At 33.6% G+C, this 18924-nt stretch overlaps 1 protein-coding gene across 1 annotated transcript in view; it reads left to right on the forward strand.

Moving 5' to 3' along the window:
* The window catches only part of ibtk (inhibitor of Bruton agammaglobulinemia tyrosine kinase), a 60543-nt gene extending 50727 nt beyond the window's left edge, over positions 1–9816 (forward strand). Inside the window, exons 26-29 of the mRNA XM_005157859.6 lie at positions 422–598; positions 5912–6038; positions 7304–8981; positions 9128–9816. Of these exons, the coding sequence (XP_005157916.2) occupies positions 422–598; positions 5912–6038; positions 7304–7429 (430 nt within the window). The 3' untranslated portion in view covers positions 7430–8981; positions 9128–9816. The remainder of the gene's footprint in view (positions 1–421; positions 599–5911; positions 6039–7303; positions 8982–9127) is intronic.
* Positions 9817–18924: the final 9108 nt, after the last annotated feature.

The following is an 18924-nucleotide window of genomic DNA, read 5'->3' on the forward strand; positions in this document are numbered from 1 at the left end:
AATATAATAATAATAATAATAATAGTAATAATAATAATAATAATTTACTATTATTATTATTATTATTATTATTATTATTATTATTATTATTATTTGGGTTTTAGCACATAATTAAACAATTAATAATATAATAATAATAGTAATAATAATTGTTAATATTATTATTATTATTATTATTATTATTATTATTTGGGTTTCAGGACATCATTTAACTTTTTTTTTTTTTTTTTTTTAAGCATATGATGTTATCCATTTCATGTAACAAATGTTTTTTTTCCTTTTATTATTATTTCCTCTAATACCTTATAGGTATTTTAAATATATTACAATATATTGCTAATATTCAACAAGCAGTTTGTATTTTTTACCTATAATTATGACGTAATACATAAGACATTTAGCTTTATTTGACTGTTTTCAGGTCGACAGCGGTCCAGCCATCGCTCTCCTCCTGCTCCTTCCGGGATCTTTTAGCAGAGGAGGAGCGACGTGGAAAAGCACCCCCCGTTTCTCCAGTGGCTGCAGGACCAGCATTGTCAAGTGCCAAAAGAGTGACGTTCAAATGTGCTGAGAATAGTGACCCGGAAAAACCAGCAGGGTGAGAAACATCACGTTCATTATTCAGTGTCTGATTAATGCAATTCACTGCACTCAGAACACTTTCACAGAGTCAAAGATTGAATCTGATTGGCTAATTTCTGCTATTTTCTGGCCAAACTTCAAAACCTGAGGTTGCTGCAGACTTTAATTACACTATAATGATGTGTTTCCAACTGCATTGGAATATTGAGTTGGGGGCGGGGCTTAATCTTTGCACTCTTACTCTTTCACAATTTACTTATTTGGTTATTTATTTCCTTATGTGTTTACTTATTTACTTCTTTGCATAATTACTTATACTTATTAACTTATTATTTATTTATTTACTTGCTTATTTATTTACTTATTCCTATATTTGTTTACTTTTTATTTGCTTATTTACTTATTCCTATATTTATTTACTTATTTACTTTTTACTTATTGCTTACTTTTTTACTTGCCTACTTATTTACTTATTGGTTTACTTATTATTTGCTTATGTATTTACTTTTTTACTTTGTATGTTTAATTAATTATTCATACACTTATGTACTTATTCATATATTTATTTACTTAGTTATTTGCTTATTCAAACATTTATTTGCTTGTGTTTTTGCTTATTTACTTTGCATATTTATTTACTTATTAATATATTTATTTACTTTTTATTTATTAGCTTATTTACTTTGCATATTTATTTACTTATTAATATATTTACTTTTTATTTATTTGCTTATTTACGTAGTCATACATTTATTAACTTATTTATTTTTTGCTTAGTTACTTATTGTTATTTTTCTTATTGATTTCTTATGATGTTGTCTTTCGAACTGTATTGGAATATTGAGTAGGTAGTGTGGCTTTTTTTTTTTTTTGCACTCTTACTGCTCTTTCACTTGCAGCAAACTAATGGTGGAAGGTGCATGGCTTAGCATATTTTGCCCAATCCGTCAAACTGACGTCATCAGATAAAGACTGCTGTTCCAGAGCGGAAGCTGATGAAAAGGCTATAAATAAAATAAATAATAACAATATTTTAAAAATGTCTTCATTTTAGTATCTGTGAGCCGCTATATTGTATATAGTTTTATTTTAGATTTGTTATCTGACATGCTAACGGAAAAGCAAAGTTTGCTCACATCAAGCACCGACAGGAAATTTTTGTATGTAGTATACTAGTTCCTGCTGCTTGCAATAGTGCTACTGTGTCGTCATGGCAACACTGGTTAATCAGATGAAGCCTCTTGACTCGTTCACAGTTAATAAAATGAGTATATTTTAATAAAATTAGTAAATTTTTAATAAAATTAAATCAGAAATTTTTATTTTAATTATATTAATTGTTAAATGTAGGAAGTTTTTAAATTTACTTTAATACTTAAATATTTATTTCAAAGCAATTGGTTTTTGCATTTGGCCGTGTGCATGCAGAATTAAATTTTCAGCCCAGAGTTTTAATTTCTTGTCTTTAAAGTGTATTCTGGGATTGCTTTCTTTCTTGGTGAAGCATGTGGTGTGTGGCATTTATGTGAAGTAAGCTCTTTTCTGAACAGCCGGCATCTTTAATGACATAAATGTCATCTTTGGTAGATTTTTGAATGTGAGCAAGTAGCCTCTTCTCTGTGATGCTTAGGATTTGTCTGCTCCTTTAGATGGCGCTGTTACGCTTCAGTATGAGTGAACAGCATCATGATGAGCTGCTGGAGTCAGTGGGGGCTATTTGTGTGCATGTATGTTACAGTCTGTCTCCGTGCATCATTGCTGTGTTGGAGACTGTGGATCAGGGGTTCTGTTTTGCTCTGTGTTGTAAAATGAGATGTTTTTGAACCTGCGGCAGGTGTAGTTCCTTTAGCTGTTTCCTAGTGTCTTATTAAATAAACAAACGTAACCACTGCGTCATTATTTGTTTTGCCTGTTTATATATTTTTATAATTTAATTTATTTAATTTTTTAATTTATTTCTTTTGTATTTATTTATATGTGTATTTATTTATCTATTTTTTTTTTCAAAGCAGGTATTTTTTTATTTTCATTTAAACCTCAATTTTACACTCAGAGAAAAAAATCAGGGTTCCATTTAGATCCTAAAGTACAAAAAAGCCCCCTACTAACCTTCAAAACATTAGAATAAAATTTTAAATTGAAAGCCAAGAAACGACGCGCTGCCGTCTCTTAGCCATAAAGTCGCTGGTTCAAGCCTCAGCTGGGTCAGTTGGCATTTCTGTGTGGAGTTTGCATGTTCTCCCCGTGTTCGCTTTGGTTTCGTCTTGATGCTCCGGTTTTCCCCACAAGTCCAAAGACATGTGCTATAGGTGAATTGGGTAGGCTTAATTGTCCGTAGTGTATGTGTGTGAATGTTTCCCAGGGATGGATTGCAGCTGGAAGAGCATTTGCTGCGTTTAACATATGCTGGATAAGTTGGTGGTTCATTCCGCTGTGGCGACCTCAGATTAATAAAGGGACTCAGCCAAAAAGAAAATGGATGAATGAAGCCCACAGTAATATTTAAAATATTAGTAAGTTTAATATATATAAAATCATAATTTATTGGATGGACACTTTCGAATATTAAATATTGAAACAAATAACTATAACATAATAAAAAATATTAATATTAAAACATAAAGCATTTAATTCAAGCGTCATTTAAGCATAGATTCATGCAGTCTGTTTGTAACCCAAGTAATAATATATATATATATATATATATATATATATATATATATATATATATATATATATATATATATATATATATATATATATATATATATATATACAAAAGATACAGAAATGTTAATATTAAGTCTTAAAATGATTAAAAAATGTTAAAACTAAATTACCTTTTTGTGGGGAAAAATAATAATAAATAAATGTCACAATTTTTCTGAGCAAATAACAAAATCATTTAATTATGTACACTGGTATTGATGTCATGGGGTTGTTTGTAAGTACTGTGAAATTCACATGCGTTACCGACTTATCCAAGACTATTCATTCATTCATTCATTCATTTTCTTTTTGGCTCAGTCTCTTTTTAATCATGGGTCGCCACAGCGGAATGAACCGCCAAATTATTCAGCATATATTTTATGCAGCGGATGCCCTTCCAGCAGCAACCCAACACTGGAAAACACCCATACACACTCATTTACACAGATAACTATGGACAATTTAGCATATTCAATTCACCTATAGCGCATATGTTTGGACTAAAGGGGAAACCGGAGCACCTGAAGGAAACCCACGCCAACACGAGGAGAATATGCAAACTCTAAACTAGAGCTCACCAAACTTGTTCCTGGAGGGCCTGCAGACGTTAGCTCCAACCCTAATCAAACACACCTGAACATTCTAATCAAGGTCTTACTAGGTGTACTTGAAACATCCAGGCAGGTGTGTTGAGGCAAGTTAGAGCTAAACCCTGCATAGACACCGGCCCTCCAGGATCGAGATTGCTGACCCCTGCTCTAAACAGAAATGCCAACTGACCCACCGGAACCAGTCACCTTCTTAGGCAAGACAAGGCAAGTTTATTTATATAGCACATTTCATACACAATGGCAATTCAAAGTGCTTTACATAAACAAGAATAAAAGAAACAAGTAAAATTAAAATAAAAAATGATCTTACTGATCATGCTACCCACTGTGCCACCGTGACACCTATCCAAGGCTCAAAAAACCTCATTCTTCAGTGCTGAAGTGCGCTCGCTTTTGCGATTTAGCTGTAGAACTTCTGATTCAGTTGCCGACTGGAGAAATGACCCGGGAAAATAAACAACAGAAAACGGTCTAGCTACTTGCTCTACAAACAAGTGTGTTTATGACTATACGTACACATAGAATAATATAATAAGAAAATATCCATTGCAGCTTAACAAGCTGACAAAAAATACAGAATAATAAAACTGACCCAACTTCAACATCAACTTTCATTTTCTTTTCTTTTAATTCTGCCAGTATAAACCCCACTAGCGCTACTAAATCAGCATCTGTAGGTCATTCATGACAGCTGTGCTCATGTTGTCTTAACTTGCTTGAGCTGGTTTGATCATTGTTTATTTACTCAAAGCCAGTGTCAGGAGCAGTTTGTCTGATTCAGGGTGTGATGTTGAGTGTGTGCGCGAGTGTTTTCTGTCGGCTCTGTTCTGTAGGTGTGTGTGTGTGCCGTAAAGCCTCATGTTTCTGACTCCAGCACTCTGAATATTTATCATCAGTTCTACTGGCCGCCTCTGATTGTAATCTCTATTGATAAGGGCAAACTTTGTCACAAACACTCTCATCCCGGCGGCTCCACGTCATCTGTGTTTATGAGCTCTAGCTGAGCACACTAGAGAAAGTCACTTGCGCATCGCTGTTTTGAAGTCAGCTGCTTTAGTTTCAGATTTAAATTTTTATCGTTGACTTTAAAAAAATATATAGAATTTACTTATTTACTTATATTTATATTCTTATATATTTACTTTTTTTTGCTTATTTACTTAGTAAAAATGTATATGTTTATTATTGAATATTTAATATTTAAATTATTTAATTAATTAAGCAAATAAATAAACACATAAGTAAACATATAAGTAAATAATTAGGTAAAAAAATATTTTTATTTGCTTGTATTTATTTATATTCTTATATATTTACTTATGTATGTATTTATTTAGTAAATATTTATATAATTACTATTGAATATTTAATATTTAAATTATTTACTTAACTAAATAAATAGGCAAATAAATAAATAAATAAATACATAGGCAAATACATAAGTAAATATATAAAAATATAAATAAGCAAATAAGTAAATAATTATGTAAATAAATATATAAATATTTTTATTTGCTTGTATTTATATTCTTATATATTTACTTTTGTATTTATTTATTTGCTTATTTATTTACTTAGAAAATATTAATGTATGTACTATTAAATATTTAAGATTTGAAATATGTACTTAAGTAAATAAATAGGCAAATAAATAAATACAAAAGTAAAATATTTAAGAATATAAGTGTGCAAACAAGTAAATAATTAGGTAAATAAATATTTACCTATTTGCTTTTATTTATCTATATTATTTTATGTTTTACTTTACTTACGGATTTGCTTATTTATATTTAGATTCTTATGTATTTACTCATTCATATACTTATGATTTTTGTTTACCTATTCATTTATTTATCTACTTATTTTCTTCTTTACTTGTTTATTTGCTTTTTATTTACTTATTTGCTTATTGACTTGTTCATATGTTTTTTAATTTTTTTACTTGTGTATTTATTTACTTTTTTCTTGCTTAAGCACTAAAGCTGATCGTCTTGTGTTTTTCCCATCAGCCCCTGGGTGCTGCGGGCAGCTGGAAGTCCGCCGTCCATGTCCACATTTGCCTCTATTGTGGAGGAGGAGAGACAGCAGGAAGCAGCTCTGATCCGCAGCCGAGACAAACCACTCGCACTCATACAGGTAACAGACACACCTGTGTTATCTGACACACTTAATTACTCTAAATCATTAGAAAACTATAGTGTGGCATTTGACATGGCAGATGACTTAAAACTAAGAAAGTGGTGTAATGTGCTGAATTAATCAAAATCTCTCCTTTAAACAGAAATTGGGGGAAAAAATAAACAGGGGGCTAATAATTCTGACTTCAACTGTATATATATTTATTTATTTATTTATTTTTATTTTATTTGATTTTATTTTTGGTTTTATTTTTTAAATATATATTTTTTATTTTTATTTATTTTATCTTTGATTTATTTACATATTTCTTCTTATTTTAAGGTAATTTATTTTTATTTAATTTATTTACGTTTTATTTAAATTTTATTTTTTTTTATTTAATTTATTTTATTTTATTAAATGTTTTTATTTTAATTTAATTGTATTAATTAATTAATCAATTTGTTGTATTTAAAAAAAATGTAATTTATTATTTATTTAATTTTTTTAAATAAATTCTTTTTATTATTTTATTTTTACTTTGATTTTAAATTTATTTTTATTTAATTATTTTTTATTCACTTTTTTATTTATTTTTTATTTTAATTAAATTTATTTTTATTTATTAAATTTATTTATTTATTTATTAATTGTATTTATTATTATTTAATTATTTATTTTATTTTTATTTGTTTAGTTAAGTTTTTTTATAATTTTTTTTTTAACTTTTATTTTTTTTATTCATTTGATTTATTAATTTATTTATTTTTATTTTCATTATTACATGAGAACAAATAATGATGTCTTCAAATGTACAGTTGAAGTCAGAATTATTCGCCCTCCTGTGATTTTTCTTTTTTTCTTTTTCAAGTATTTTCCAAAATATGTTTGATGGAGCAAGGGATTTTTCACAGTATAATATTTTTTCTTCTAGAGAAAGTCTTATTTGTTTTATTTCTGCAAGAATAAAAGCAGTTTTATTTAAAAAATAAATAAATAAATTTAATCATTATACAATGATTGCCTAATAAATTTAACCTGCCTAATTATCCTAGTTAAGCCTTTAAATGTTGAATACTAGTTTCTTGAAATATATTGAAATATAAAAGATAAAGGAAGTGAGTTATTTAAAATGAGTTATTAAAACTATGAGTTTTAGAAATGTGTTGAAAAAATCTTCTCTCCGTTAAACAGAAATTAGGGAAAAAATATACAGGGGGTCTAATAATTCTGACTTCAACTGTCTGTTTCCTATGTTGACCTTTTTTTCATCTGTATGATAGATTGAAGAACGAGCCGTTCAGGACCTGTTAATCCATTACAACGCATTTAACAACCCAGATGAGCTGATACTGGTGGAGAGGTCAGATCAAGGCCCAGTCGCCACCCCGACCTGGAACAAACACTGAACCCTCACAGTAACCATCACACTTACACCTAGGATTACAGCAGTATTCATCTGTGTCAATCTGAGTTCTGTTTCCCAACATTGTTCTGCATTAGCCACACTCGTTTAACTCTACTGCTTTAACTCTGCTGTTTCCTCTTGAGAATATGAAAGAGAAACTCTGGAGAGTCGCCACATGTGCCAAAATATGTTTGCTGCATCGTTTCTCTCTTTATTTTTTTATGATCCAGTGGTTTAATGATCTGCATCTCACAGGTAGTGTGTGTTTTTTTGCAGATTTAACTCGCATATCGCTACGAATCGGTGTTAATTTTGTCAATGAAAATAAGGTGGCAAAACGTTCGCTTATAGCTTAACACATACAGGTCATTTGCACTAGACGCGGTCACCGATCTGCTTATTTAATGAATGAACAAGGTTATTGTTGACGATAAACAGATAAAAAGACTAAAATGTAGTCAAAAAATAAATATGTTAATTTATAATTTCCTGCATTGCCTGGCTCTTTTATTAAATAAACAGATCTGAGGGCAACAGACCTGTCAATATTCTTTGTCAAAGCCATTTTTGTTGACGAAATGATCTCTGCTGTGAAAGTTTGTGACTAGATAGAAAAATGTAATCAGCCATACAAAGCAAAAGACTGTTTTAGGGGCTGATTTAAAAGAACACCACAACAACAAAAGAGAGATTCACACACATGCATTTTTATTTGCTTTCTCACACAATCAACATAACATTCTCATTTAGGGCTGGGTCTAATAATAGGTTTTTTGTTGTTGTTAAAGGGATAGTTCACGCAAAAATGACAATTCTGTCCTTCACTTGTTCTATATGTGTTCGAGATTTTTCGTCTTCTGTTGAACAGATTTGAAGATATTTTGAAAAATGTGGGAAACTGGTAACAATTGACTTCCATAGTATTTGTTTGACTTGCTATAGCTGTCAATGGTTACCGGTTTCCGAAATTATTTTTGCTCTTATAGGAATAACAAATACTATTGAAATCAATGGTTTCAAAAATTCTTCAAAATATCATGTTTTTTTTTTATTTTTTCTAAACAAGAATTTTGGAAACCGGTAACCATTGACACCACTTGTAGAAAAAACAATTGCTATTGAAGTCAGTAACTATTGACTTCAGTAGTATTTGTCATCTGTTTTTTTTTTTTTTTGGGTTTTGTTTTTTCAGCAGGAAAAAGAAATTTTTGAAACCAGTAACTATTGACAGCTCTAGTAGGAAAAATGAATACTATTGAAGTCAATGGTTACCAGTTTCCTGCAAAGGGAGTCAATGGTTACCGGTTTCCAAAATTGGTACACAAATTGATTTAAAAAAAATAAAAAATACTATGGTTACCGGTAACCATAAACTTCAGTGGTATTTGTCAATGGTTACTGGTTTCCAAAATTCTTCAAAATATCCTTTTTTTTCAGGAAGAGAATTTTGGACACCGATAACCATTGACACCACTAGTAGGAAAAACAAATACTATTGAAGTAAATGGTACCAGTTTCATACTGAGGGTGTCAACAACCAGTTTCCAAAATCAGTACTCAAATTGGTTTACAAAAAATAATATATATATATATATATATATATATATATATATTGAAGAATTATGGTAACCATTGACATCCTTTATAGGAAAAACAAATTACTACTATTGAAGTCAATGGTTGCTGGTTTCCTACTAAGGGTGTCAATGGTTATTGGTAACCATAAGCTTCAATATTATTTGTCTATGGATGCTGGTTTCCAACATGTTTCAAAATATCTTCTTTTTTCTGCTGAACTGCAAAAGAAAAGAAGATATTTTGAAGAAAAAACAAATACTATTAAAGTCAATGGTTATTGATTTCCTCCAAAGGGTGTCAAGGATTACAGATAACCATTGACTTCAGTAGTTTTTGTCAATGGTTGGTTTCCAAAATTCTTCGAAATATCTTCTTTTTTTTCAGGGAAAGATATTTTGAAGAATTTTTGGTATTTGGTAAACATTGACACCCCTAGTAGGGAAAAGAAATACTATTGAAGTCGGTGGTTACTGGTTTCCTACTAAGGGGCGTCAATGGTTATCGGTAACCATAAACTTTAATGGTATTTGTCAATGGTTACCGGTTTTCAAAATTCTTCAAAATATCTTCTTTATTTGTTCAACAGAAACAAGAAACGTTTTTAAAGCACCTTGGAGTGGGTAAGTAGTGAGTAAATTTCCATTTTTGGGTGAACTATGCCTTTAAAACATTATTCTAATATGAATGGGACGATAGATTTAAAAAGTAAAATTTAATTGTTTGTTCTTTGAATACCTCAGTTATTTTTGCTTCATGTTAATGAGGAGATATTTGCAGTGGCATGCAATAAAGAGTTGAATGTGAGCATCAGCAGTTGTTTTGCGTCTCTTTTTATGAACATACAGCGGGGGAAATTATTATTTACATGTCACCATTTTTCTCAGAAAACGTTTCTAAAGGTGCTGTTGACTTGACATTTTCACAAGATGTTGAAAACAACCACAGAAATCTATAAATGCAAAGAAAACAAATCGAATTAGTTTACAAATGAAGTTATGCTTAATAAAATAAAATGATGCAGGAAAAACAGTTTTGAACACATGAAGAAAGGAAGGGGTAGAAAGGCAGTGAAAGCCCAGACAGCAATTGAAATCTCTCGGTAGTTCTTCAGCAACCCTCAACCCTTTCTCAGTGTGAATGAATATATGCTGCTTCAGTCCAACATCTACATTAGCAGGATGATGAAGATGAATTGAGAGACATTTGGACATTTCAGCAAGACAATGATCTAAAATACAGCCAAGGAAGTTCAAATGCTTTCAGAGAAAGAAAATCAAGCTGTAGAATGGCCCAACCAATCGCCTAACTCAAATCCACTAGAAAATAAGAAAATAAAGCTCAGATTTGATAGACGAGACGCACAGAACCATCAAGATTTTGACACTGCTGAAGTCTGTGAAAAACTCACAGCTGAGCAGTTCATGTGACTTCATTCTCCACCTTAAGCTGCCACCGTTAAAAAAGCCTTTTATATAAAGTATTAAATACGTTTCAGAAGTTCAGTTCTTTCTTCTTGTGTCATTTCTTTGTTTTTACACACAAATCATTTGTCAGATTTCTTTGTTTTGTATTATTTTTGTTTGTATTGTTTGGGTTTTTCACGAAATCTGGTTCATTTCCACATCAACAGCTCCTTTAGAAATATTAATCCCAGAAAAAACATGACGTGTTCAATACTTTTTCCTCCGCTGTACGTCATCATTTGCTCGGCCTCATGTTGGGAATTATTATTATAGTTTTTTTTTTATTTTACTGGAGGTCTCCAGATCTGCCATTAGTATGTTAAACACATTGCCCTCCACTTACAGTCGGCACATGTTAATTGGAGATTTGAATGAGTATTTTAACATAAAAATGTGACAAATCATCTTTAATTGCTCTTCATTTTGATAAAACTATGGCTCTGTGACCTGGTCAAGTGATCTGCTGGTATAATTTATCCCTCTTTTTTTCCTCTTATTAAATTGCTTTTAATTTGATTGTTTTCTGGCTGTATTAAAGTGACAGTCCACTTATTAATGGACATTTTCTCACCATTTATTCACGTGTGGTGGAACGGGAGATTGGCATCATGGATGTACAACCGACAAATCTGCAGCAACTGCGTGATGCTATTATGTCAATATGGAGCAAAATCTCTGAGGAATATTTCCAGAACCTTGTTGAATCTATACCACAAAAGATTAAGACAGTTCTGAACGCAAAAGAGGGTCCAACCCAGTACTAGTAAGTTGTACCTAATAAAATGGCCGGTGAGTATCTATCTATCTATCTATCTATCTATCTATCTATCTATCTATCTATCTATCTATCTATCTATCTATCTATCTATCTGTCTGTCTGTCTGTCTGTCTGTCTGTCTGTCTGTCTGTCTGTCTGTCTGTCTGTCTGTCTGTCTGTCTGTCTGTCTGTCTGTCTGTCTGTCTGTCTGTCTGTCTGTCTGTCTGTCTGTCTGTGTGTGTATGTATATATATATATATATATATATATATATATATATATATATGTGTGTGTGTGTATACAGTATATGCTTGTATATAACTGTAAATATGTATGTATATAACTGTTTTGACATTATTTACAAAATGTGGCTTAGAAATAACTAAATTATAATGGGTCAAGTGAAAAATATTCCACTGGCTAATACTAAAAATCCTTAATGTGTTGTCTGGTAAACATCTGAAATTTCATTCAAAATGATCTTAAAGATGTATCTATATATAGATGCTAAATATAAACATACTGATACTAACATCTAAAAACCATTTAATTTCACAGGACCTTTAAACTAAAGTGTTTCTTTCCAGACAGGATGACTAATGTTTCATAAATCTAATATGATAATCACGACCCTGGTGTCCGTCTGTGTCTGCTTTTAGCCGAGCGCTTGACTCAGTGTTTTTACAGTTGTCGGGGTCACAGAAGATCTGGCCTGGAGTGACGTGACTTGAGTGATGTCACCGCTTCTTCATTTGTCAAATTTGCACTCATGCAGTCATCTCAAGCCCGTCTTAATGAATTTGATGTTTGGTGTGATTCGATTAAGCAGACGGTCCTTTCCTTTCCAACAAACCTCTCTCTTTGCATACGTTACGGTCATCAGAGTATTAAAAACTCTCGGTTCAGCGAGCTCATGAGATGACCCCTCCAGAAATAAGTGCGTGACGGTTAAGGGTCCTAATATACAGTAATGAGCGCAACCCGGCAGTTCAAGCATCTGCCAGACACGCAGTGAGCTGAATGATGATCACGCACTCATCTCTATTAGTCAGAGAGGAAAAGTGATGCCCAGAGAAGCCTACAAAGAGCATCAAAAATACTATAGTAATTTAAAGTAAATACTGTACGGTTTGAAATCCAGCAAATTGATCACACAAGGAACAAATGAAAATTTAAATTTGTTGGTCCTTACCAAAGGGACCCTATACCGAGATCAAGAGGGAGGTATTTGAAATGAATCAAAAAGAGGAAGGGATATATCAGATTTAATCTGATGGGCTTTCTTTAGCACCGGGCTTTTAGACAAATAGGATAACCCCAGCACTTTTACCCCCCAATACTTTGCTGCAGGTAGGCATGGGACGATAACTGGTTTTAAGGTTTACCGCGGTTTGGAAAAGTCATGGTTTTCAAACCACAAACATTTTCATATCATTCCTCCCATTTCCCCAATTTCTGTTTAACGGAGAGAAGATTCTTTTCAAAGCATTTCTAAACATAATAGTTTTAATAACTCATTTCTAATAACTGATTTATTTTATCTGTGCCATGATGACAGTAAATAAAATTTGACTAGATATTTTTAGCACACCTCTATCCAGCTTAAAGTGACATTTAAAGGCTAAAATTAGGTTAACTAGGCAGGTTAGGGTAATTAGGCAAGTTATTGTATAATGATGGTTTATTCTGTAGACTATCGAAAAAAAATATTGCTTAAAGGGGCTAATAATGTTGACCTTAAAATGTTTTTAAAAAAAATAAAAAGCTGCTTTTATTCTAGCCGAAATAAAAACAATAAGACTTTCTCCAGAAGAAAAAATATTATCAGACATACTGTGAAAAAAAATGTCTTGCTCTGTTAAACATCATTTGGGAAATATTTAAAAAAGAAAAGAAATAAAGGGGGCTAATAATTGTGACTTCAACTGCGTGTGACTTTTTTGTTTGTTTGTTTTTCATGTGTGTTAAGACTATTTAATTTAGTTTATTATAGGGTAAAAATTATCTCCAGAAGAAAACAGCAGAAGTCAACCAAGATTTATTTTTTTTATTTAGCCACGTGTTATTGACATTTTAAGGGCCCTATCATACACCCGGTGCAGTGTGGCGCAAGGCGCGGCGCAATAGTCTTTTGGTAGTTTCAGCTTGGCACAAGAGTGGTTTTGAGGCGTTGCGCTACGCTGTTTAAATAGCAAATGCATTAGCGCTCATATGTGCGCCCATAGGCGTTCTGGTCTAAAAAGGAAGGCGTTCTGAGGTGGACCGCTGGCGCGTTGCTATTTTGAGAAACTATAATAGATTTTTCATCAGACCAAAACTAACCCGGTCTAAACTCCAGCGCAGAGTTGCGCCTCGCTTACACACTGCTTAATACACACAAGAGAGCAATAGGCAAATATCTTTACATATTAAAAAATGTAAATATTAAGGATATATATATATATAGGATATAATAAGAATAGATATAGGATATAAATATAAAGGATTAAAATATTACAAAACATATTATTTTCTAGCCTACATAAATATGAAAAATCACTGCTTTTATCTCTTCTTCATCTCGGGAGGCTTTTTCAGTTCATTCATAACAATTTGCTTTTGTATAATGTTATTATTATTAGCAGTATTATTTATTATATCCATATTTATATTTGTTTTATTAAAAACAAGCTTAGATTTGCCCACCTGCAGGTTTTAGACCATATGGGGCACAGCATGTGTTTTAGGATATAACTCAGGTTTTTGAGCACATTGTGTTATTATTGTTCATTTATTCGTTTGCTGTAAATTAGAACTGAATTTAGAAATAGTTTTGAAACAAATATTTGCGCTTAACAAACAAAATTATTTATTTATAGACTAATTGATGTCTGTGTGTAAAGGTTTCCCTATCCAAGAGCGAATGTGAAAGTAGATCTATTATCTCTCATTCTCACGCAGTAGATGCTCTGTTTAACAGTTTTCTGTTAAAAAAGCTGTTAACTGTTTGCTTGTGAAATGCTCATTTTTTCTTTTTCTTACTTTGCATCCTGTAAATAGCGAATGCGCTCTTGGCGCGACGCAGCTGGCTCTTAAAGGGAATGGGAGATGAGACTCTTATTGGTTTATTCTCAAAACACACCTATAACTCATTAAGAAAATAAACTCAACCTTTTTAGCCCATACGCCATGACGCAAAGCAGATTTTCCCGTCCTTAAATTAGCAAAAACGCGTTCTGACACGCCCTGAAAGCGTTTGCGCCCTGCGTTTTGCGCTCTGCGCATGGACCGTCAAAATAGAGCCCAAAATGTTCCTTTAAAAAAATATAGCGTTCAGTGTCCTAATTTAAAAAAATGTTTAGGGTGGATAAATCCAATTTTTTCACAGTGTTTTTTATCCAGATATTTAAAAAGAACATATTTTAGAGCAGTAATCAGGATACTGTGATACCGCAAAACCGTGATATATTTGTTCAAGATAATCATACCATCAGAATCTGAGACCGGCCCATGCCTAGCTGCAGTTAAAACCTTAGACAGCGAGTTCTTCTGTTTTACTTTTAAAGTAGCAAAGCAACAAATCAAAGATTAAGTTCAACTGGATATAGTGTTTGGTATGTGGTGTAGCGTTGTGCAGTGTCTGGTTTGTAGTGTAGTTGTGTGTTGTGTTGTGTAGTATCGGGAGCTCCAGCTGCTCTTCCCCCTCTGATCTGGTTTGTCAGCGCTGTATGCAGGCGTGTGGATTATCTGACTGATGAGCAGCTCTCAGTGCAGTGTATTCTGAGCGTGCCCAGAACGTGCCGAGTGACATCACTGACTCTGAGCTCATGGGGGCTCCGCCACGTGCCGCTCTGCGTAGTTTCTGCTCCAGCGCCAGATCCGATTCATTACCGAGCAGGCCAGAAAGAGACTTCTCAGAAAAAAATCAGCATGTGTTGCTGAGCAGCGGCTGGAGAACAGGATAAACCCAGCTCCTTTTCACCAGCCACGGGGACTTTCACTGACTACACTGACCCTGTTAAATCTTTATACACATATATTTCTAATTAAAGATGTTCAGTCGATTCAATTCATCTTTATTTCTCTAGCGCTTTTACAATGTAGATTGGGTCAAAGCAGCTTAACATAGACGTTCTAGTAAATTAAAACTGTTTGTAATGAATTACAGAGATTTCACCGTCATCATCACCACAGTCACATGTCAGTACAATTATAAAAGAAGACGCTTCAATCTTTGGACGTTAAATCAAGTTTATTTTTTAGATTAACATAACGGATATCCACACAGCAGTGGATATTAACGTGTATTCTGTCACATTTACCACGCAAAAACAGTGCAAAGTTAAACGCATTGCGTGTGACTCATCGTTGCAGAAAGGCTTGAATTAACTCCACAACAAATACATAAAATAATCATTGGTAATAGTTTCACTGTAGTATTTCTCAGAAACATTATGAGATCTGCTTCCTTCATGTCTGTCACAGTGCTGTTTATCTGATGCAGATGGAGACACACTCTGACAGGCACATGAGAATGGTGTGTAGGTAGAACTAGCATTGCAACAACTATGCACTATGCACAAGCAACACTAGAACTATGCACAAGCAACAAAAACAGCTACATTGTGCAGAAAATATAATATTTTGAAAGGTAAAATAAATAATCTGATGGGTGTTTTGAACTGAAACTTTGCAGACACCTTCAGGAGATACCATAGTATCTTAAAATTCCCGTGATGTGACTTAAATTTAACTGAAACATGAAAAGAGGGCTGGACATAGAGTAGCCCCTCCCCGTTTAAAAGTACATCCAATAGTGTTTCGTTATTATCACAGCTCTGCCACTCAGACTGATTGACCTCAAGCACACACAGTAATAGCCTCTTAAAGGGGGCAGGGCATGTCAGACACTAGAGAGCATTTGATTGGTCAGAATATAGAGCATGTGTGTGAAGTTTCAGCTCAAAATAATGTGCGACAAGTAATGTTTTATAACTGTCGCCTCACAGCAAGAAGGTCGCTGGTTCAAGCCCTGGTTATTTCAGTTGGCATTTTTGTGTGGAGTCTGCATGTTCTCCCTGTGTTCGTGTGGGTTTCCTTTGGGTGCTCCGGTTTCCCCATCAAGTCCAAAGACATGCGTTACAGGTGAATTGGGTAAGCTAAACTGTGCGTAATGTATGTGTATGGGTGTTTCCCTTTGATGGGTTGCAGCTGGAAGGGCATCCGCTGCGTAAAACATATGCTGGATAAGTTAGCGGTTCATTCCGCTGTGGTGACCCCTGATTAATAAAGGGACTAAGCAAAAAAGAAAATGAATGAGTGAACTCTATGAATCTGACCCTGATTTGATCCAAAATGCGCCATTTTGGTGACTATCACTTTAAGTTCAAATTAGATTGTGTTCTTTTCAGAAGAGGGCGGAGCTACACATCCCTGTGTGTCAGCATAGTGGCAGATTAAAAAACGAGACTGGCATCCTATGCCAATAAGGGAGAGATGGTCAATAGCAGGCGGTGCTTTCCCCTCTGATGACCCATATAAACGGAGAATGTCAATCAGAGTATTTCTGTTTTTATCAAGTGTGATTATAAATAATAGACTTAATATATTTATGGGCTGGTTATATTCACAATCTGCTGACATACAACTGTGTTTAAACTCCTTATGAAAGCGATTTCTCCATAATAGTTTTAAATGTTCAAGCAGTTTGCCATAGTGTTCAGGGTTTGGAAGGACAAATGATGATTTCCTAGATATGTTTTAATTAGAGCATAATCAAAAAGAAGGTCGCTGGTTTGAGCCTCAGCTGGGTCAGTTGGCGTTTCTATGTGGAGTTTGCATGTTCTCCCACTGTTAGTGTGGGTTCCTCCAGGTGCTCCGGTTTCCCCCACAGTCCAAAGAGATACGGTACAGGTGAATTGGGTAGGCTAAATTGGCCGTAGTGTATGAGTGTGAATGAGTGTGTATGGATGTTTCTCAGTGATGGGTTGCAGCTGGAAGGGCATCCGCTGTGTAAAACATATGCTGGATAAATTGGTGGTTCGTTCCGCTGTGGCGACCCCAGATTAATGAAGGGACTAAGCTGAAAAGAAAATGAAGGAATGCATGTTTTAAATGGTCAAAATCGCTAAATAGGACCGTCTGCTTACCATATGAGGCAGAAACACAAACATTAGAGCTGGAGTGTGTCATACTGGACTACTGACCTCATTAACAATAGCAGCTAACGCTTCGTTAGTTTTGGGAGAACACCAAAACCAAAGTCATTACAGAAGAGAGTTTCCATCCGTCTCATTTGCGCGTCCTCTAAAGTGATGTAATGCTTTCTGTGTTAAATCATTATTCCACCTTCTGCTATAAAAAAGTTGAAGTTAAATGATTGGCCCTCCAGTGCATTTCTCAAATATTTCCCAAATCATGTTTAACAGAGCAAGGAAATTTTCACAGTATTTCCTATAATATTTTTTCTTCTGGAGAAAGTCTTATTTGTTTTATTTCGACTAGAATATAAGCCGTTTTTAATTTATTTAAAGCCATTTTAAGTTCAATATTATTAGCCCCCTTTAAGAACATTCTTTTCGATTGTCTACAGAACAAACCATCGTTATACAATAACTAATTACCCTAGTTAAGCCTTTAATTGTCACTTTAAGCTGAATACTACTGTCTTGGTATCTAGTCAAATATGATTTACTGTCATCATAACAAGAATAAAAGAAATCAGCTATTAGAAATGAGTTATTAAATCTATTATGTTTAGAAATGTGTTGAAAACTGTGGGGGGGAAAATATAGAGGGGGCTAATAATTCAGACTTGAACTGTAAAATTAGAGTGTGTTAAGAGTGTATGAGTGTATATGTGGATATAGGTGATAGGTGATGTATTAGGGCTTGCCTCTGTCCTGTGCTGCAGCAGGGTTAGTGGTGTAGCGCGCAGGCAGGTTTAGCCTGTGTTAACCTAAATGAGATCAAACAGATTTAAAGGGCTGGGTGAGTGCAGTGACGCAGAGCTTTGTGTCCGCTGATCAATCCTGACTGACAGCTGCTCCACTCTGAGCTGGACCACTCACCCCTGCCTGACACACACTCACACACATACACACACTCCCTGACTAAAGTCTTGTCGCCTGTCCAAGTTTAAGGAACAGAACATAATAACCTGACTTCTAGTTGATCATTTGCTATCAGAAGTGGTTTATATGAGGCAAAGGCTTCTAGATTACACTTATTATAGCAAAATAAAATATGATCAAGCCTTGATTTTGAAGGATTTAATTAAGACAGTAAGGACTTTGCTTAGACAAAAGTCTTGTCACTGAACAAAAATAATGTCCAGTATAGAATATTTACATTTAGTCATTTAGCAGACGCTTTTATCCAAAGCGACTTACAAATGAGGACAAGGAAGCAATTTACACAACTAAGAGCAACAATGAATAAGTGCTATAGGCAAGTTTCAGGCCTGTAAAGTCTAAGAAGGGAAGTATTAGTAGTGTTAGTATTTTATTTTTTTTTTTTGGTACAGTTAGTGTGATATTCAGTGAGGCAATTGCAGATTAGGAAGTGAAGTGGAGAGTAAATAGTTGAGTTTTTAGTCGTTTCTTGAAAATAGCGAGTGACTCTGCTGTTCTGATGCAGTTAGGGAGTTCATTCCACCAACTAGGCAGATTGAGCGTTTGCTAAAGTGATTTCTTCCCCCTTTGGGATGGAACCACGAGG

Source organism: Danio rerio, chromosome 16 (genome assembly GCF_049306965.1).
Source record: "Danio rerio strain Tuebingen ecotype United States chromosome 16, GRCz12tu, whole genome shotgun sequence".
Classification (NCBI taxonomy): Eukaryota; Metazoa; Chordata; class Actinopteri; order Cypriniformes; family Danionidae; genus Danio; species Danio rerio.